At 40.2% G+C, this 22,173-nt stretch overlaps 1 protein-coding gene across 10 annotated transcripts in view; it reads right to left on the reverse strand.

Moving 5' to 3' along the window:
- KLHL8 (kelch like family member 8) overlaps positions 1 to 22,173 on the reverse strand; it is a 202,917-nt gene that overhangs the window by 82,661 nt on the left and 98,083 nt on the right. For all 10 annotated transcript variants that reach the window (XM_029599660.1, XM_029599629.1, XM_029599644.1 and 7 more), the window contains one exon: positions 13,484 to 13,595. In XM_029599660.1, coding sequence (XP_029455520.1) covers positions 13,484 to 13,595 — 112 coding nt within the window. The remainder of the gene's footprint in view (positions 1 to 13,483; positions 13,596 to 22,173) is intronic.

A 22,173-nucleotide genomic window follows, 5' to 3' on the forward strand; every position in this document is an offset into this window, starting at 1 on the left:
ATCTTCAAGTTGAGGTGCTGGCTGCCTACAGTTCTATTTTGCTTTGTTAATACAGACAGTGCTGTTTTATTGCTCTTGCAAAGAAGAAATCTCCCTGGCTTGTTTTTCTGTCTTTAGAAAGTATTCGCTTATCTAAAACTCCAATGTGCAACAAATCTCTAACCAAAAATTGGGTTACAGGCCCAGGCAGAACCCACAAACACATCTCACAGCCAGTGCAGTACAAGATAAGCTCCCAAACACTAAGAACAAAAAATAGTAACAGCAGCTTGTATAAAAAAAAAAGATTTTCTGTGGACAAATTGAAAGTGAAAGTTAAGTTAAAAAGTCTGAAAATCCAAAACTCATACTGAAATGCTGAATTCTGACAATTATCCAACCTGGAGATTTAAATGATTATTCTTCTAAAATCTAAGGGACTTTGGACAGTTACAGAATCTGATTTATCTGATATAACAGCTACATATGAAGTAAAACATAAAATGCCTAGAAGAAAAAGAATTGGGTCTAGACAGCAAAACCAGCAAGTTCTTTAACAGCTGTTTTTTCTTTGAGAGGGGAAGATAATACCCAAAGAGTTTGTTCTGAATTTTCATTTCTTCAGGTATTTATTGAGATTCCTCACGCCTAAGATGGTTGAAGTCCACCTGTCTTCTTTGGAATCAAAGAATTTGGAATAAAATCTAGAACTCTTTTCTTGCAGTGGAACAAGCTCTATGGCATCAGCCAGTGAGAAGGGATGAAAGCTCTGGTTAAAGCATGAGCTTTTCTGTATCTAAACACGGCCTCACAGGAGGGTGTTTTGGGAAACCAACCTTGAGGTTCAGCCAATACCCTGGATGTATCATTTTATAACCCATCAGTTTGTTATTAGGGATCATGCTCAACTGAAATTCTGAAGCCTCCGCTCTACTGGAAATCATCTAAGGGTGGTAAGGGAACATTATTCTTTTACTTTCTCTGCAAAGAGATAATCGCCAGTGCATGAAGCATCTGCAAGCTTCTCATGTACATCTTCACAAAGACCAGAGGCATACACCCAGGCAAGCTTTCAGACTCCAATGGCTATGGCCAAAATTCTAAGAGAAGCATCACATGCTCATCTTATTAGATGTTTGCTATAGTCTGCCTCCTGAATGGTAGGAATAATGCACTTCATCTTATCTATCTTAAGTTCTGCTAGTGACTGTAATTTTTGCAGACAAGCGTACATATATTGTATCATATGCAACTGATGAGCTACTATTCTGGAGCTTAGCATAGTTTTTTGGAAGACCTTTCTTGCCGTACTATCCAGAATCCTGGCATCTTTTCCAGGAGGGGTGTTGGAATGCTTTTCTTAAGGCTATTATTACAGAGTAATAGGAAAGCTGAACTTTATCATGCCCCACAAATGGCTGAACTCTGTTTTAGATCTAACTTTCCTGATACAGGGAGAATGGATACAGGTATTTGCCACATTCTGGCTTGAAGTTCCCAAAGAAGCCAGTAAACTGGAACCGACACTACTTTATTTAAGCACACTAAAGATATCTTCTCTAGGTTCTGATTCTTCTTGCAATTTGAAAGGAATTTCATTAACAATCTTCTGCACAAATAAGGGGTAGGGCATATCTTCAAGAGGAGAAGTACTCCTAGGATGCTACGGGAAGGGACTGGTGAAATCAAGAGGGATCTGATAGTGATCGTATCTCATGATCTCAAGGTGCCAAACAGGTGGATAAGGCGACAGCAAAAGCCAGAAGGATGATTAAGTGCACAGGGAGAAGACTGGTCAGCAGAAAAAAAGGAAGTGATATTGCCCCTGAGTGTGACCCTGGTGAGATCTCATTTGAAATATTGTGTAAGTTCTGTAGTCTGCACCTTCAAAAGGATATAAACTGGATGGAGCTGGTCCAGAATGTGGCTACTAAAATGGTCAGTGGTTTTCAGTATAAAGCATATGGGGTCAGACTTGAAGATCTAAACATGTATATTCTAGAGGAAAAAAGGGAAAGGGAGATATGATAGAAACATTTAAAGTACCTTCAAAGTATCAATGTACAGAAGGCTCTGCAATAAGGGGTTATGGGATGAAAGTGAAAGGGGGAAGACTCAGGAGTAATCTAGGGAAGTATTTCTTACAAATAGGATGACGAATGCATGAACCTCACAGTGAAGGAGGTAAAGATAAGGACAATATCTGAATTCAAGAAAGCACAGGGGATTTCTAAGGGCATAATAGGGATGGTAGAGCTGAGCAGTGTGGATGGTTAGAGTAGTTAGGCAATAAGTTTTTTTCTGTTGTCATGTTTCCATGTCTTTTGAGCAAAAAGGACGAGACACTGGGGGAAAAAAGTCTTCTTCGGAATCAGATATTTCAATAGGAGGGACTTCCATAAGCGTCTTATCCTTGAGAGGAGAAGCACTTTGATTCAGAGTGTGTGTATGTGTACCATTAATATTGTTGAATAGTGGATTGGGTATCCAACGTTAAAGTCATGATCTCTACAACAGGTGTCGCTTTCTCTAACAGAGGAGGGGGCAACTTTAGCATGTCAGTAAAATAATTCTGGACAAAGTCTTTCCACATTCTCATTAGAAAGTAATGTTGATCCAGTGGAGCTAGAGAAATTCCTGGAAACAAACCATTCAATTCTAGTTCTAGAACTGAAATTTTCAATAATGAAGATTGTTCTCCTCTTGGCAAAGGTGTTACTAGAGTGTTTCCAGTTTTTTCAGACTGTTCGGTGCCAAGGGAAAGCCACCATTGAGAAGACTTGTGCGCCGACAAGCCACCAGCAGCAGTCCATGCTGAAAAGAAACTCACTGGATAATGTCAACTCTCATGCTGATCTTTCTGCACCATGCACCTCAGAGAACTTCTCATCTTTTACTGCACTGTAGTCCTCGGTGCTGAAGTACAAGTGCTATTTTTCTTTCCCCTTGCCAATGCCCTTTGGTGCTGAAAAGAGCAACTTACTTCCTTCTTTACAGAAGGGGGCATGGCATTTGCACTGAGACTGCGCCAAGTGAGCATGAGAGGATTCTGCTCTATTTATCTTGGCAAAGGTCCCTCTGCAGATGTAGATGCTCCTTTTTGCAGAAGAAGAATAAAGTGATTTTTAAAAATCACAGTGTGTAGCTCCAGGATCTTCTGGCCCTGGAGGCCATAGTAATATAATAATGATGGCAGGAAGACCAAATGGTCCATCCAGTCTGCCCAGCAAGTTGCCCATGGTAGTAGCTGCCACTCCATGCATGTTACCCCCATACCTTCCGTTAAGAGAAGTATCTACTACTCCGAGCTGGTTACTCCCCACATGCACCCCTTTCTTCATTTTTATGATCTAGCCTCTCAGGATCTGCAGTATTTATCCCATGCCCTTTTTAATTCATTTACCGTTTTCGTCCTCACCATCTTTTCTGGAGGGCATTCTAGGCATCCATCACCCTCTATGTGAAAAAATATTTCCTGATGTTTGTTCTGAGTCATCCCCCATGGAGTTTAATTTTGTGATGTCTAATTCTACAGTTTCCATTCCAACAGAAAAGGTTCAAAGTCTGGGTATCATAACAGCCCTGCATTTCCTCTCCTCCAAGGTACACATATTTAGATCCTTCAGCCTTTCTTCACACTTTTTCTGATACAGACCCCGCACCATTTTGTTTGCCTTTCCCTGGCCCACGTCCATCCTTTCTCTATCCTTTTTGACATACGGTCTCCAAAACTGAACACAGTATTTCAGGTGAGACCTTACTAAAGATCTGTACAAGGGCATTATCACCTCCTTTTTCTTACTGGTTATTCCTCTCTGTATGTAACCAGCATCCTCCTGGCTTTAGCTATCATCTTGACACATCCATGCCGCTTCAGGTCCAGCAGGGATTCACTAGGGAAAAGTCCTGTCAGACAAATGTGATTTTTTTTAAGCACTTGCTTGATGTGATTTCCTTGGATTTCAGCAAAGTTTTTGATATGGTGTTGTATAGGGACTCGAATAAAATGAGAAGTGGGTGCAACTTCTCATTTTGGGGAAGTAGATTACAAACCAGTTGACTGACCAGAGACAGCATGTAATAGTAATAATTATTTACTTGGTTTATATTCTGCCTTTCAGACACTTCACAGCAGATTACATTTAGGTACTGTAGATTTTATCTGTCCTCAGTGGGCTCAAATCTAAGTTTGTACCTGAGGTAATGGTGGTAAAGGTCACAAGGAGTGGCAGCAGGATTTGAACCCTAATTTCCTTGCTTCGCAGCCCTTTGCTGTAACCACTAGTCTTCCACTCAAGGATCGTTTTTGGAACCGGTTCTATTAAATATTTATTTATTTATTTATAAATAAATAAATATTTAATAGATAATAAGATAATAAGATATTTATAAATATCTTCATAAGCGATACTGCAGAAGGGATTTAAGGTAAAGTTTGTCTTTTTGCGGATGATACTAAAATATGCAACAGAATGGACATGCCTGAAGGAGTAGAGAGAATGAAAAGTGATTTAAGAAAGCTTGAAGACTGGTCAAAGATTTGGCAACTGGGATTCAGTGTAAAGAAGTACAGTCATGCATCTGGGGTGCAGTATTCCAAAAGAGCTGTATGTGATGGGGGTGAAAGACTAATGTGCACGAACTGGGAGAGGGACCTTGGGGTACTAATGTCTGGTGATCTTAAGGCAGTGAAGCAATGTGCCAAGATGATAGCTAAAGCCAGAAGGATGCTGGGTTACATACAGAGCAACAACCAGTAAGAAAAAGGAGGTCATAATGCCCTTGTACAGGTCTTTAGTAAGGTCTCACCTGAATACTGTGTTCAGTTCTGGAGACCATATGTCAAAAAGGATAGAGACAGGATGGATGTGGTCCAGGGAAAGTGTAGATAGTGACTATCCTTTCCTTAGCAGAGTCTCCATTAATTTTCCCACCACCGAGGTGAGGCTAACCAGTTTGTAGTTTCCAGCTTTCTCTCTACCACTCTTGTGAAAGGGGACCACAACTGCTCTTCTCCAATTTTGCGGCACCATTCCCATTTTTAGGGATCTTTTGAACAATCACAGTATGTAGCTTTCTGAACATCTCGGCACATCTCTGAATTCACTTAGTATCCTGGGATGTACCTCATCTGGCCCAAGGGCCTTGTCCACTTTCAGTTTTCCAAACTCTTCCCATACATTCTCTCCTGTAAAATGGGGTTGCATGTACCCCATTTCCATCCATGGTCTTGTCAACCAGCAACAAGCCATCTCCAGGGGCTCTCGCAGTGAACATCAAGAGTTAATGCTAAATTAATTGGACAGATGGGCAGACTGGATGGACCATACGATCTTTATCTGCTGTCATGTTTCTATGTTTCTTTCCTCTAAAATTTAGAGGTAGATTTTTCCCTATAAGAAACTAGCCAAAAACTGAATTCAGTTGGCAACCACAGGCACTAACCAATGGCACAGCAGTGTTCAAAATGCTTAATGGCATCACAATGTGCTCTGACATTCTTGGAATTTCTGCCGAATTGTTTTCCTATAGAAAAGAAAACAAAATGGAATTCTAAGCATTGGGGTAATAGGACATATCAGCCAGTACATAAGAACGTAAGATATGCCATACTGGGGAAGACCAAGGGTCCATTAAGCCCAGTATCCTGTTTCCAACAGTGGCCAATCCAAGTCACAAATACCTGGCAAGTATCTAAACATGAAATAAATCTCTAGCTACTATTGCTTATTAATTAATAGCAGTTTATGGATTTTTCCTCTAGGAACTTCTCAACCTTTTTTAAACCCAGTTACACTAACTGCTGTAACCACATCCTCTGGCAATGAATTCCAGAGCTTAACTATGCGCTGAATGAAAAAGAATTTTCTTCTATTTGTTTTAAATGAGCTATTTGCTAAGATCATGGAATACCCCTTAGTCCTTCTATTGTGTGAGAGAGTAAATAACCGATTTACATTAACTTGTTCAAGCCCTTTCATGATTTTGTAGACCTCTATCATATCCTCCCTTAGTTGTCTCTTCTCCAAACTGAACAGCCATAACTTTCTTTAGCCTTTCCTCATAGGGCAGCCGTTCCAAGCCCCTTATTTTGGTCGCCCTTCTCTGCACTTTCTCCAGTGCAACTATATCTTTTTTGAGATGCAGCGACCAGAATTGCACACAGTATTCAAGATGCAGTCTCACCATAGAGCAATACAGAGGCATCATGACATTCATTGTTTTATTTGCCATTCCCTTCCTATTTATTCCTAACATTCTTTTTGCTTTTTTGATCACAGCACACCGAGCTGACGATTTCAATGTATTATCCACTATAACACCTAGATCTATTTCCTGGGTGGTAACTCCTAAGATAGAACCTAACATTGTGTAACTACACCAAGGGTTATTTTTCCCTATATGCATCACTTTGCACTTGTCCACGTTAAATTTAATCTGCCATTTGGAAGCCCAATCTTCCAGTCTTGCAAGTTCCTTGCAAGTTCCACTTGTGATTTAACTACTCTGAATAATTTTGTATCATCCGCAAATTTGATAACCTCACACGTCGTATTCCTTTCCAGATCATTTATAAATATATTGAAAAGCACTGGTCCAAGTACAGATCCCTGAGGCACTCCACTGTTTACCCTTTTCCACTGAGAAAAGTGACCATTTAATCCTACTCTCTGATTCCTGTCTTTTAGCCAATTTGTAATCCACGAAAGGACATCGCCTCCTATCCCATGACTTTTTAGTTTTCTTAGAAGCCTCTCATGAGGGACTTTGTCAAATGCCTTCTGAAAATCCAAATACACTACATCTACTGATTTACCTTTATCCACATGTCTATTAACCCCTTCAAAAAAATGAAGCAGATTTGTTAGGCAAGACTTCCCTTGGGTAAATCCATGTTGACTGTGTTCCATTAAACCATGTCTTTCTATATGCTCTACGATTTTGATCTTTAGAATAGTTTCCACTATTTTTCCCGGCACTGAAGTCAGGCTCACTGGTCTATAGTTTCTTGGATCGCCCCTAGAGCCCTTTTTAAATATTGGGGTTACATTGGCCACTCTCCAGTCTTCAGGTACAATGGATGATTTTAATGATAGGTTACAAATTTTAACTAATAGATCAGAAATTTCATTTTTTAGTTCCTTCAATACCCTAGGATGCATACCATCCGGTCTAGGTGATTTGCTACTTTTTTTTTTTTTATTGCATTTTCCATAACTTAATATTTACATTATAAATGTAATACAGGTATTTGTAATGATTACATAATCAATTATTGAAAAAATAAATTCACATATACTCCTCATACCTGACTATCAAATGAAATATACGAGCTAACTGCAAAGAAGCCGGTTTTAAAGCCCTATCAGTCCCTCCCAGATGAGGTCAGCAAGGCGTGCCGTAGCCCCGTCGAGGCTGAGACTTCCTCCTCTCTCTCGGGCGGCTCGGCACAGGTAATAAAGTCTCTCCTCCAGCCCCAATTTGCTACTCTTTAGTCTGTCAATCTGGCCTACTACATCTTCCAGGTTCACCGTGCTTTGGTTCAGTTTGTCTGACTCATCACCCTTGAAAACCATCTCCGGAACTGGTATCTCCCCAACAACCTCATTAGTAAACACGGAAGCAAAGAATTAATTTAGTGTTTTTGCAATGGCCTTATCTTCCCTAAAAGCTCCTTTAACCCCTCCGTCATCTAATGGTTCAACTGACTCACTCACAGGTTTCTTGCTTCGCATATATTTTAAAATGTTTTTATTATGAGTTTTTACTGCTACGGCCAACTTCATTTCAAATTCTCTCTTCGCCTGACTTATCAATATTTTACACTTAACTTGACAATGCTTATGCTTTATCCTATTTGCATAAAGATCTGCATCTCTCACTATGAAAAGAGAATATTTTTTTTATTGAAAACCTTTCATAGTTTTTTTTTAAACTATTTATATTTTGACCAAAAAAATACAAGTATAACTTGTACAGAAATATAGCCAGAGATGTATAGCAAAATTAAAAAACAAACAAACCCCAAATCAAGGCAATCAAATATTATCCAACATCTCCATGCATACAGACCAAAGCATATTGAGAGGAGACCAGAAAAAATAAGGGAGTGATCAATAGGAGTGATCAAAAAAATAAGGGAATGATCAATAGGAAATATAATTTGGATTGGGTGAGGCCTCAACCAATCCAAAACTGAAATCCTTCATATCTCCAATGACCGCCCCTCTACACCTCTCAGCAACAACACCACAAAAAACCTAGGAATGCAACTCACAACATCAACAAGAAACCTAGGTGTGACTATCGACAACCAACTTAATCTCAAACACCACATCTCCAACATGATAAAAGATGGATTTTCGAACAGTACTACAATCAATAATCTTTTCAAAACTCGACTACTGCAACACACTACTTCTTGGCCTCCCTGAATCCTACATCAAACCTCTTCAAGTTCTGCAAAACGCTGCTGCCAGGACCATCACAAACATAAAAAAATGCAATCACATCACACCCACACTAAAAGAACTTCACTGGCTGCCCATTAGACAGAGGATCCAATATAAAACCCTCTCCCTCATCCACAAAAAAATAAACAACGAAATGAACTGGCTAAATACCGCAATACTTCCACACTCCACACAGAGAAACCTCAGGTCCTCAGACACTGGCCTCCTCTCCGTACCCAACTCCAGAACAGCACACCTCACCTCCACCCGCAAACGAGCCATATCAGTAGAGGGCCCAACACTGTGGAACTCACTCCCACCCCCTCTCAGAAATGAACCTTCCACCCAAGCTTTCAAAAAACAATTCAAAACATGGCTATTCAGAAAAGCCTTCCCACCAGATAATTAACCCACTCCCTGAGCTTTACACTTCCCTAAAAAAAGGAAACCTCCCCGCCAGACACTTAGCTCCCTCCCCAATATCAACGCTTACCCCTAATTAAATCTCCCTTTCTGCCCTCACCCACTCTGGTACACCCATTCACACCGGCCCACACCCCACCAATGTAAACCCCCCCCCACTGCATCCCTTTATTCGTCCCTCCCCACCCTACTCCCTCCAATCCTCAGAAGCCTCCCCCAGCTAACCTCCCGAAGCCTCTACCAAATCCCCCAGCCAATCCTACTCTCACAAGCAATGTCACCATATCAATTTAGAAATGTTTCTCTCCAGCCCTAATATAAGTTACCTCAGTACATTGTAAAATGTTATGTTATATAAGTGACCTCATTACAATGTAAAATGTTATAAGATACAAATTATTACAAAGTAATATCATATATTTTAATATCTTTAATGTTATTTTAAATGCTATCCACTTAATATCATATTTATTACAATTTACACCCATTTCTTTAGATCATAGATAAGTTACCTCGTTACAATGTAAAATAGGGCAGACCTTGCCCTATTCACTCAGTTTTATGTAAACCGATGTGATATCTTGATTGAATGTCGGTATATAAAAGTAAATAAATAAATAAATAAATAACAATGAAAAATCTTTCAAGAGGACACCCTGTCTAAAATATTCCCACAAGACCTATCTCAAACCCCATACCTCCACAGAACTCCTCGATTCACCTTTAGCAGGAGTCTGAGAGTCTAAAAAGAAATGGAGCTGTGAAGGATAAAAAAATCAAACATATTTCTCAGATGCCAAAAAAAGTTAAACAAAAATATCAGGCACCTAACCCAACAATTTCATTGTGCATTGACAAATTTATTTCTTCTCATTTGGGTTGCTCTTGAGAAATCAGGAAAAACCCAAACTTTAAATCCCATAAAAGCTAAATGAGCTGCAAGAAAAAAAGTCGCAGAACCATATTGCGTTCCATAAATGAAGACAAATTTATCAACAAAGTAGCTCTATATTCTTCATCTACAACTGTAGATTCCAATAGAGCAGATATATTCAAGTCCACAGGTTTCAATGGTCCTGGTAATTGATCAGAGGCACTACTGATACAACTTATTCTAACAGGCAAATAATAAGCCTTCAGAAGAGAAGGAATTGCTTACTGTGAAATTCCCAGAACTTCCCACATATAAGCTTTAAAAAAATTCTACCGGATATATCATAGAAATAGGAAAATTAGCTATTCGAACTTTTAGAGCTCTTAGAGTTTTCCAAATTCTCAATTCTGCAGGAAGCCACATTCTTATTCTGCAACAAGGAAGCATGAATCGTAAAAAGACTGTCAGTAATTTGCCTCAGATCTTGGATCTCTTTGGCATGGGACTCCACAGAAGCCTCTTGAGACTGAATTCGATAAAGAATGTTATTCGTATAGAGAGTCAGAGAAGCTAAAGATTGTTTTATAGAGGAGAGAAGGGTCCAAATACTGTCCAAAGTGATTTGGGAAGGTTTAATACTAGATTTCACCAGTGGTAGTAAAGCCAGAATACTTTGAGGAGATACTCATGGCAAATTTCCCAAGCAGGAAACCCCGCTCATCAAAAAGCAATTTCCAAAAGCCAGCAGCTTACTATTTGCTGAATGCTGTTTACCTCTACCACAACAATCTCCCCGTCTGCAAACCCCCAATGAGTCCTTCCGGGTTCTCTCCTACACCCGGGGCAACCCCCAATGAGTCCTTCCGGGTTCTCTCCTACACCCGGGGCACCCCTCTGCAGCGCTGATGCAGCAAAGGGTGGAAGAAGAGGTAATCTACTATCAGGGCTCAGGGATAGATCCATGTCCAGTCCCAGCAGCTGCTTCACTCCCTCAGCTGCACCAGGAACCACCGACGACTAAGAGGAATTTTGCAGGAACTCTGACATCATTGACTGTGTCAGGGAGGTCGACTGAAAGTGAGTGGGGGGACTTTCCAGGAGTTTACCCCACCATTTGACCATTGAAGCAAAAGGAAAACTGTAAGAAGAAAACTTAAGTTTAAACCGAGCAAGAGCTCCCTTCAGATGCATCCACTCCCACCTTTCATATTGTTTTTAAATTTTAAATTATATACAAATACATAATTTATCAACAACAAAAAACTATTAAGAAATAAAAGTTCAGAGGGGGGGCAAGATGGCATCCAGAGAGGAGACACTGTGACTGAGCTGCTCATTCCTTGAGTTACTTTGGCGTTTCTCTGAGTTTTTTTCTGGCGATTTATTGGTTGAAAATTACAAGAAAATCATGCCAGCAAAGAGGAAGGGAAAAATTAGGTTTTTCTCCAATCGATATCAACACAACTTTCAGAGCAGAGACTCATTACCAGCTTTGCAACTCCGGGACTGGTGAGAGAAGGGGGGAGTAGCCTTGCTGCTGTACTAATAGGAGGAGAGTCGGATCTGCTTGAGGCAGAGGTTTCCCTCAGCCCCCCCCCCCCCCCCCCCCCCCGCGAGCAGACCTCCTGCTGAGAGGGGCACGTCATCGCTAGGAGACCTGCAGGAGATGCTGAGTGTTGAACTCGGCGACTTGAGAGTGCAGGGAGGAGGAAGTGCGGAGTCTGCACAGCCGGAGGCATCGAGGGAACTCTTCTGGGAAACTTCGGAGGCAGCTGGCCGTTCAGAAGCTACACTTTCAGGCACCGAAGTACCAGCATTATCCGGTGAGAAGGTAGCAGCCCCTGTTAAACCAGCAGTGGTCATGCTGGAGACTTTGTGGGACCTTACAGCGGGTCTTTGCAGTTGCTATTAAGACTTCCAATTTAAAAATGGAACAATTAGCTACCTCTTTGAATATACAAATGTTTGATCAACAGTAATCCCTGCAAAATGGGAAAATAAAAATAGGAAAAATGGAAACTGAGGTAAAAAGTATCCACAAATTCAATCAAGCTACTATTAAGAACAGAATGGCATTGTCCAGAAGATTAGAATGTTTGGAAAAGTGGAACCCGAGGTTAAATCTTAGGTTAATGGTAAATGAAGAAAATCTCTTTGGACACGTAAAGTCTTCAACCAAGTCTTCAATGAAGTCCCATTGTATGGGAGAAGAGACGACCATAGTGGAAACTTCATAATTTGACGTCATTTCCGGAGGAGGTTCAAAAGCCCTGTTGGTTCGCCATGTTTCTTGCAATTGCGAGTCTGAATTCAGACCGCCGAGGAAGTACCATAAGAAGCCACCGTTTATGCCATAAAGGGACAATTGTTTTTGGAAGATGTGGAGTTGATGATTCCCCTGAAGAAGACGTGGAGTTAACGATTCACCCCTGAAGCAGGACCGTGAGGTTCGAAACGCGATCACATCTGGACTTTGTTATGAGCTAAGTATCGGGACTTTGTTCTCTCGAATGGATTACAATTATTGTGATTTGACATCTGAAGTATTTATCTACAGTGTTGGAATAGGTCGATTAGACTATTCATATTGAAGTTCCCGTGGCAGTATGGAATAATTTTAAGAGAAAAAAAAGAAAAAATACTAAACATATTTGAGATACATAATAAAGTAATGTGATCTTACCATGGTGGGTCTGATTGAAATACAGACTCTTTGCGTATTGGTCCTACAAAACTAATTGTATTTATTACTTTAGAATTGGTGGCGAATTGTATTGATAAAAAGATTGACCAGTGAAACCGTTTTGATATATTGTACTTTAAGGTTTCTGGAGTACATTGTTTTTGGGCCAATTTGTTGTGATTCTTCTAAAAAGAACATCAGTCCATCCAATAATTATATCAAAATTATTTTAAGTTTGATTTAAGAGATCTGTGGGGGATCAAACACAGACTGCTTTCTCTGTCCACTCCAACTTCACCCCTCCAATCCTGTTCCTTCAGGACAAAGTGGGGAGTAACAGGAGGAGAGGGGCTACATTAAGGAGCAGATTGTCTCGTTTTCTTCTGCTCCAGCCTCAGCCTCACACCCCTCCCCTCCGGTTCCCTGCAGGCTCTTTGTAAGGGTAGAGACTGTAGCACAAATCAAGGGAGCAAAAGCTGAGACTGAAAGCAGGCACCCTGCAGATGTCTGAATTAGGAGGTGGAGGAGCTTCAAGTTTGTTAATTGTTTGAGTGCAGGTTGTAAATGATGCAGCAACAGGATTAAGTGTGCTGTTTCTCCCCACACCCACAGAATCATGGGAGTCAGGGGGCACTGCTCATAAGCCTCTTTTCCCATAAAGAATAGGCCCAAAATGGAGAGATTTTCGATTTGGACTTCCTGTAAGCATCAATGAACTGGATCTGGTGTGATTATTTATTTATTTTTATTTATTTAAAGTTTTTGTATACCGACATTCGTTAAGAAAATATCACATCGGTTTCCATACAACATGAACATAGCCAACAGGGCTTTACAGTGTAACTGATAAAAGAACTGGGGGAGGGGGGGAGGGGAGGGTAACCAGAGTCCGTTGCTGTACATTCAGTAAACGTGAAACACAAATAAGTACAAATGTATAAAATATATACAATAAGAATACAAGGAGGGAGAGGGTGCATTAAGTACAAGAACTAAGGGTCAGGTACCTAGAGGGTGGGGGAAGGGGCTTGGAAAAAAGGTGGGGGTGTAAAGGAGGACAGAGAAACATACCTCTTTTTATTCATTGAAGCTTTAATTATCCATTTATTATAGAGGGGATCAAACACTTCCATGCTGCCCAAATGTTCATTACCATCATGTCCACCCACTGCATAGACGGCACCTAAAAGATGCAAAAGCATTTCCATTGCTCACGTGGAAAACAATTATATCTGCTGTGTTCATACTTACATGGCAAAGCCAGAAAGGGCAAACATACTCAGAACACCAGTTAGTTTAAGCAAATCTTTTAAAAGGCATCAATATTGTTTGGTTAATTTCTTTCCTTAATTTCCATAACATCTCTAATATAAGAACAAAAGGCTTGCCATACTGGGTCAGACCAAGGGTCTATCAAGCCAGTATCCTGTTTCCAACAGTGGCTAAGCCAAGTCACAAGAACTTGGCAGGATCCCAAGAGGTAGATAGATTCCAAGCTGCTTATCCCAAGAATAAGCAGTGGATATCTGCAACTCTCCCTTAATAATTGTTAATGGCTTTTCCTCCAGGAACTTGTCCAAACCTTTTTTAAATGTAGCTATACTAACAGCTTTCACCATATCCTCTGGTAATGAATTCCAGAGTTTAATTATGCATTGAGTAAAAAAAATATTCTCTTAGTTTTTATATGTATTACCCAGTAACTTCATTGTGTGTCCCCTCGTCTTTGTACTTTTCAAAAGATCAAACTGATTAACATTTACTCGTTCCATTTATTTTAGAGATCTCTACCATATCTCCCCTCTGCCATCTCTTCTCCAAGCTGAAGAGTCCTAACCTCTTTTGCATCTTGTTTCATAAGATACTCAGTGCTAGAACAAATATCTTGGGGTCCTCCAGTAGTATCAACCCAACCATTTCTAAGAAGTAAGATGGGAGAATTAGAATGTATAGCAGTGAATGATGACATAGACTTAATTGGCATCTCAGAGACATGGTGGAAGGAGGATAACCAATGGGACAGTGCTATACCGGGGTAGAAATTGGCATCTCAGAGACATGGTGGAAGGAGGATAACCAATGGGACAGTGCTATACCGGGGTAGAAATTATATCGCAATGACAAAGAGGAGCACCCGGGAGGCAGTGTGGTGCTTTATGTCCGGGATGGCATAGAGTCCAACAGGATAAACAAATCCTGCATTAGACTAAATGCAAAATTGAATCTTTATAGGTAGAAATCCCTTGTGTGTCGGGGAACACTATAGTGATAGGAGTATACTACCGTCCACCTGGTCAAGATGGTGAGACGGACAGTGAAATGCTAAGAGAAATTAGGGAAGCTAACCAAATTGGTTGTGTGATAATAATGGGAGATTTCAATTACCCCAATATAGACTGGGTAAATGTATCATCGGGACATGCTAGAGAGATAAAGTTCCTGGATAGAAAAAATGATAGCTTTATGAAGCAATTGGTTCAGAAACCGAGAGAGGGAGCAATTTTAGATCTAATTCTCAGTGGAGCACAGGACTTGGTGAGAGAGGTAACGGTGGTGGGGCCGCTTGGCATTAGTGATCATAATATGGTCAAATTTGAATTAATGACTGGAAGAGGAACAGTATGCAAATCCACGGCTCTCGTGCTAAACTTTCAAAAGGGAAACTTTGATACAATGAGAAAAATTGTTAGAAAAAAACTGAAAGGAACAGCTACAAAAGTAAGAAATGTGCAAGAGGCGTGGTCATTGTTAAATACCATTCTAGAAGCACAGTCCAGATGTATTCCACACATTAAGAAAGGTGGAAAGAAGGCAAAACGATTACCGGCATGGTTAAAAGGGGAGGTGAAAGAAGCTATTTTAGCCAAAAGATCTTCATTCAAAAATTGGAAGAAGGATCCAACAGAAGAAAATAGGATAATACCTAAACGTTGGCAAGTTAAATGTAAGACATTGATAAGACAGGCTAAGAGAGAATTTGAAAAGAAGCTGGCCATAGAGGCAAAAACTCACAGTAAAAACCTTTTTAAATATATCCGAAGCAGAAAGCCTGTGAGGGAGTCAGTTGGATCGTTAGATGATCGAGGGGTTAAAGGAGCACTTAGAAGATAAGGCCATCGCAGAAAGATTAAATGATTTCTTTGCTTCGGTGTTTACTGAAGAGGATTTTGGGGAGGTACCCGTACTGGAGAAGGTTTTCATGGGCAATGATTCAGATGGACTGAATCAAATCATGGTGAACCTAGAAGATGTGGTAGACCTGATTGACAAACTGAAGAGTAGTAAATCACCTGGACCGGATGGTATACACCCCAGAGTTTTGAAGGAACTAAAAAATGAAATTTCAGACCTATTAGTAAAAATGTGTAACCTATCATTAAAATCATCCATTGTACCTGAAGACTGGAGGATAGCTAATGTAACCCCAATATTTAAAAAGGGCTCCAGGGGCGATCCGGGAAACTACAGACCGGTTAGTCTGACTTCAGTGCCAGGAAAAATAGGGGAAAGTGTTCTAAACATCAAAATCATAGAACATATAGAAAGACATGGTTTAATGGAGCAAAGTCAGCATGGCTTTACCCAAGACAAGTCTTGCCTCACAAATCTGCTTCACTTTTTTGAAGGAGTTAATAAACATGTGGATAAAGGTGAACCAGTAGATGTAGTATACTTGGATTTTCAGAAGGCGTTTGACAAAGTTCCTCATGAGAGGCTTCTAGGAAAAGTAAAAAGTCATGGGATAGGTGGCGATGTCCTTTCGTGGATTGCAAACTGGCTAAAAGACAGGAAACAGAGATTAGGATTAAATGGACAATTTTCTCAGTGGAAGGAAGTGGGCAGTAGAGAGCCTCAGGGATCTGTATTGGGACCCTTACTTTTCAATATATTTATAAATGATCTGGAAAGAAATACGACGAGTGAGATAATCAAATTTGTAGATGATACAAAATTGTTCAGAGTAGTTAAATCACAAGCAGATTGTAATAAATTGCAGGAAGACCTTGTAAGACTGGAAAATTGGGCATCAAAATGGCAGATGAAATTTAATGTGGATAAGTGCAAGGTGATGCATATAGGAAAAAATAACCCAGGCTATAGTTACACAATGTTAGGTTCCATATTAGGTGCTACAACCCAAGAAAGAGATCTAGGCATCATAGTGGATAATACATTGAAATCGTCGGTTCAGTGTGCTGCGGCAGTCAAAAAAAGCAAACAGAATGTTGGGAATTATTAGAAAGGGAATGGTGAATAAAATGGAAAATGTCATAATGCCTCTGTATCGAGCCATGGTGAGACCGCACCTTGAATACTGTGTACAATTCTGGTCACCGCATCTCAAAAAAGATATAATTGCGATGGGGAAGGTACAGAGAAGGGCTACCAAAATGATAAGGGGAATGGAACAGCTCCCTATGAGGAAAGACTAAAGAGGTTAGGACTTTTCAGCTTGGAGAAGAGACGGCTGAGGGGGCTATGATAGAGGTATTTAAAATCATGAGAGCTCTAAAACGGGTAGATGTGAATCGGTTATTTACTCTTTCGGATAATAGAAAGACTAGGGGGCACTCCATGAAGTTAGCATGTGGCACACTTAAAACTAATCGGAGAAAGTTCTTTTTTACTCAACGCACAATTAAACTCTGGAATTTGTTGCCAGAGGATGTGGTTAGTGCAGTTAGTATAGCTGTGTTTAAAAAAAGATTGGATAAGTTCTTGGAGAAGTCCATTACCTGCTATTAATTAAGTTGACTTAGAAAATAGCCACTCCTATTACTAGCAATGGTAACATGGAATAGACTTAGTTTTTGGGTACTTGCCAGGTTCTTATGGCCTGGATTGGCCACTGCTGGAAACAGGATGCTGGGTTTGATGGACCCTTGGTCTGACCCAGTATGGCATGTTCTTATGTTAACCCCAGTGACCCCCTTCCAATAATTATATACACGAAAGTAAAAGGATGTGTGATAGAGTGCCTTTATTACCACACCATCTCCAGCAATTATTAGGATAATCACTTTAATACAGGTTGGCATAAGATAAACCCTGCATAGAATCTTATGATGCTGTTCATATACACTCACAAATAGAAAAACTAAAGGCAAAAATCAATTGCTACTCATCACTGGAAATCTTTACCCCAATTTCCTGCTTCAATTTTTATGCCATCAATAGAGGATTGTACACAAGGTCCTCTCATATTATTCTCCATATATATCCAGGATACCCCTTCATACATTTAGACACACCATTTGTGTTTCTGACTTTAGAGAGAAACATGGTTGTGATCTGGGCAAGGACACAGACTTATCACACTTACAGAGATGGCTGAGGGGGGGAATATGATAGAGATCTATAAAATCATGAGACTAGAACGGTAAATGTGAATTTGTTATTTACTCTTTCAAATAATAGAAGGACTAGAGGGTAGGGGGCAAGTTAGCAAGTAGCACAAATTGGAGAAAATTCTTTTTCACTCAACACACAAATAAGCTCTAGAATTCGTTGCCAAAGGATGGGGTTAAGGGCAGTTAGTGTGACTGGGTTTAAAAAAAGGTTTGAATACATTTCTGGAGGAGAAGTCCATAGACTGCTATTAATCAAATAGATTAAGGGAATATCTACTGCTATTACTGTCATTAGCAGCATGGGATCTATTTAACAATTGGGTACTTGCCAGGTACTTGTAACTTGGATTGGCCACTGCTGGAAACAAGATACTGGGTTTGATAGACCCTCGATCTGACCCAGTATAAAAAACTTCTTACATTCTTATGTAACAATGATTCTCCATCTTTTCTATATCATTCCCACTAATAAACCTCAAGCAGGTTCCAAATCCCCTGGTTTATTTTATAAAACCGTAACTTGCCAGTTTTGCCAATGGCCACTCAGAAGTCATTTTCAATATTCAATCAGCTTTGGTACTTAGATCTATAACAGTGAGTGCAGGAAAGCCATTCTCACAGAGATCCATTTTTATGAACAGGCCTGGATTTACACATAGGCAATGTAGGCAACTGCTTCTGGTGCCGGAGTGTTGTTGCCACCAATGCATGCCTAAATACATGCCTTCTACCTGGGACATAAAGGTGCGTACTGATGACCATGTTGCTGCTATGCAGATGTCTTCAAGTGGTATGGCTCGTAGATGAGCCCTTGATGCAGCCATGGCTCTAACTTGATGTGCCTTATTGGTGTTTGTGATTTGAAGGTCTGCTAGTCTATAACAGTGCGAAATTCAGTCTGCTAGCCAGTTGAACAATGTATGTTTGGCCACTGCTATGCCCAGTCTGTTGGGATTGTAGGAGAAGTTGAGAAGTCTGAGGATGAGTCTGAGTTCTTCTCCTGTAGTAAGCCAAAGCCCTTTTACAGTTTAAGGTATAAAGGGCTTTCTTACCTGCATGTGTATGTGGCCTCAGGAAGACTGTAGGCAACATGATAGCTTGATTAATACGAAAATACGAAAAAGGTGATACTACCTTTGGTAGAAACTTTGGGTGGGTATAGAGAACCAACCTATTGTGTAAGAATTGAATATTAGGTGGATAATGAACTAAAGCCTAAATTTGCTGACTCTTCTAGCTGATGCTACTGCATTACTTTCCAGGTTAGGAACTTGAGAGAAGCCAACTCCAATCGCTCATATGGTGGCTTCATCTGTTGTGCCAAACTCACATTTAGATCCCAGGGAACAGGCAGTTTTATGACTAGAGGACTTTCTCCATTTAAACCCATAGGCTCTTTTAGTTGATTGTTTTCTTGCAGACACAAAAAATCCTCAGCTTTGATTAGTAAAAATAATTCAGCAATTACTGAGTGTTCAACATCCAAGTCGTCAAGCTGAGTGAGGGAATGTTTGGATGAAACAGGTTTCTCTTGAATTAACAAGGATCTGACCCGAGAGGAATCAGAAGACTGCTGTATAGCTGTACTAGAAATGTGAATCAAAACTTGTCTGGGCCATGCTGGAACTATGAGGATCAGATGGGCCTGGTCTTTCAGCATCTTCTGCACCATTTTGGCTATCAGTGGATATCTGTGGAACAGCGTTCATTAGTTCTGCATTCCAATCGAGCAGAAAAGTGTTCTGAGCTGATGTGAGTTTGCTTGGAAGAATGATGCAAAACACTTTGTTTCCTGTTTTGCTCTGACCCAAACAGGTTGATTCCTGGGAAACCCCATAAACTGAATAGTCTGTAGGCTGTTGATCACTATAGAGATCATTCATGTGGTTGAAAATTCTATTAGGATGATTTAATAATGTGTTGCAGATCCCTGGAAGGAAGGTTAAGAACATAAGAACATGCCATACTGGGTCAGACCAAGGGTCCATCAAGCCCAGCATCCTGTTTCCAACAGTAGCCAATCCAGGCCATAAGAACCTGGCAAGTACCCAAAAACTAAGTGTATTCCATGTTACCGTTGCTAGTAATAGCGGTGGTTATTATCTAAGTCAACTTAATTAATAGCAGGTAATGGACTTCTCCTCCAAGAACTTATCCAATCCTTTTTTAAATACAGCTATACTAACTGCACTAACCACATCCTCTGGCAACAAATTCCAGAGCTTTATTGTGCGTTGAGTGAAAAAGAACTTTCTCCGATTAGTTTTAAATGTGCCACATGCTAACTTCATGGAGTGCCCCCTAGTCTTACTATTATCCCATAGACAGCTTGTACACTTATTCCCATATATTTATCGCTTCTTGGCAAAGAGTCCATGGCCTTGTGCTTCCTTGCTTGTTCATACAGAACATTGCTTCTTGGCTGTTGTTGTCACACCCAGAGCTGCTAGCTTGGAACAAGATGGCCCTTGACCCTGTAATGCACCTGCCTCAACAACCAGCAGGGAATGGTCCCCTCAGGACCTTACAAACCCCATGGGAGGCTCAGGACAGAAACTGCTCCTTTTTTTTTTTTTTTTTTTTTAAATCAAAGTAAAAAGGTTTTACCGACCGAAAACTCTCTAAAACTCACTACTCTAACTCCACTAAGCAATCAGCACAGACTGTAGGCCTTGCACCTCTACCATCTGCTGGAGACAGAGAAATACAGCCAGACTGTAGGTGGCACCATCCTATATAAGGCGGAGTTTTGTTTTGAAAACTTCTCTGTCTCCAAATGCTAGAGGAGGGGGCAAAACCCAGGAGTCTGGGCTGATCCGGGTACGTACAGGAAAGATCTAGAATCTTTTGAGTTCAAAGTTCTGGGCCGGGCTACATCCGATGGATGTCATCCATTGGCGAGGACTGACATCCTGCTTGTCCTCAGAGAAGCCAAACTCTTGAGCACACACAACATCTCAACTCAAGCGTGAACCCACAAAATTATGATTTATATGTTAATACATATCGGTGGTGGGTTTTTTTGTTTTTTTTTAACCTGGATTTTTCCTCCTGTTAATCTGAACTTCCAATTCAATTGGAATCAAGGCTGGAATATGGCACCATGAGCCTTCATTCGTATCTACATGAGTATGTCTTCCCTTCATTTTATACAGGGCCAGTGCTAGTTTTTTTGCTGCCCTGTGTAAAAAATGACTGTGCTGCCTCCTCCCTCTGATCCATTCAGTGCCTGTCCCGGGCCTATCAAATAAAGCCCAGCTCCATCCTGCAATTTATATTTTTAAAAATAGACAAGCCCCCCTGCCTAGAACCCATGGATAAGGAAGTGTATTAGGTACCCTAGGCAAATCTTACAGCCTTGCACCCATGCCACCACCTCCCACACCCTTTACAGACACACACAATTAAGTTATGCATTTATAACAAATTGTACATGAAAAAGAACATTCACGAGTACAGTCTTCTGATGCAAAAATATCACTTACAACATGAATATTATACTTACATGCACTCCTGCAAAAAAAAAAACCACAAAAAAAACACAAAACAAAAACACTTTGAGCTCCTATGGCATTAGACGTTTTGTAATGTGTTTTGGATGTAGGCTTGGCTCTCAGAAAGCCATGAATAAACAATTACCATTACAATATAGTAAACCTCCTATACCAAAACAACCCTAATAACCTTATCTATGAAAAGGCAACACTGCACATATTACACCAGGCCCTAGAACACCAATAAAAACTTCTTTAGTAAACCAGGCTGCTCTAGAGCCCTACCCAGAAATTACATGCTAGCAAAATTCCTCACCTCGGTCACATACGCAGAACACAGAGAGACCCTGACCAAATACAGAATAAAGAGATCAGAAAGTATAAACAGAAATGTGCTGAGAACTGAACCGCAACCCACAACAAGCCAGCCTCTCTCTATATGCAGAGCAACAATGGGAAAATAGAAACATTACCATTCTTCATAAAACATTAAATAATAAAGTCATGAAATATCATAATAATAGTCATATTCATAAAAAGAATATTTCAAACAATTCATGAATATCATAAATTTCCCAAACACCAAAAAAAATTTCAACAATCTGATGAATAAAAAAATCCAATTAAAAAATGTACTTTTCCCCCACCCCCCAAAAAAAAAAAAAATTTCAGAAGAGCAGAAACATCAAATTACACCCAATAATTCATTTTCCTTAGTGTAAGAACATAAGAAATTGCCATGCTGGGTCAGACCAAGGGTCCATCAAGCCCAGCATCCTGTTTCCAACAGAGGCCAAACCAGGCCACAAAAACCTGACAATTACCCAAACACTAAGAAGAACCCATGCTACTGATGCAATTAATAGCAGTGGCTATTCCCTAAGTAAACGTAATTAATAGCTGTTAATGGACTTCT

The sequence above is a fragment of the Rhinatrema bivittatum genome, chromosome 1, assembly GCF_901001135.1.
Source record: "Rhinatrema bivittatum chromosome 1, aRhiBiv1.1, whole genome shotgun sequence".
Lineage (NCBI taxonomy): Eukaryota > Metazoa > Chordata > Amphibia > Gymnophiona > Rhinatrematidae > Rhinatrema > Rhinatrema bivittatum.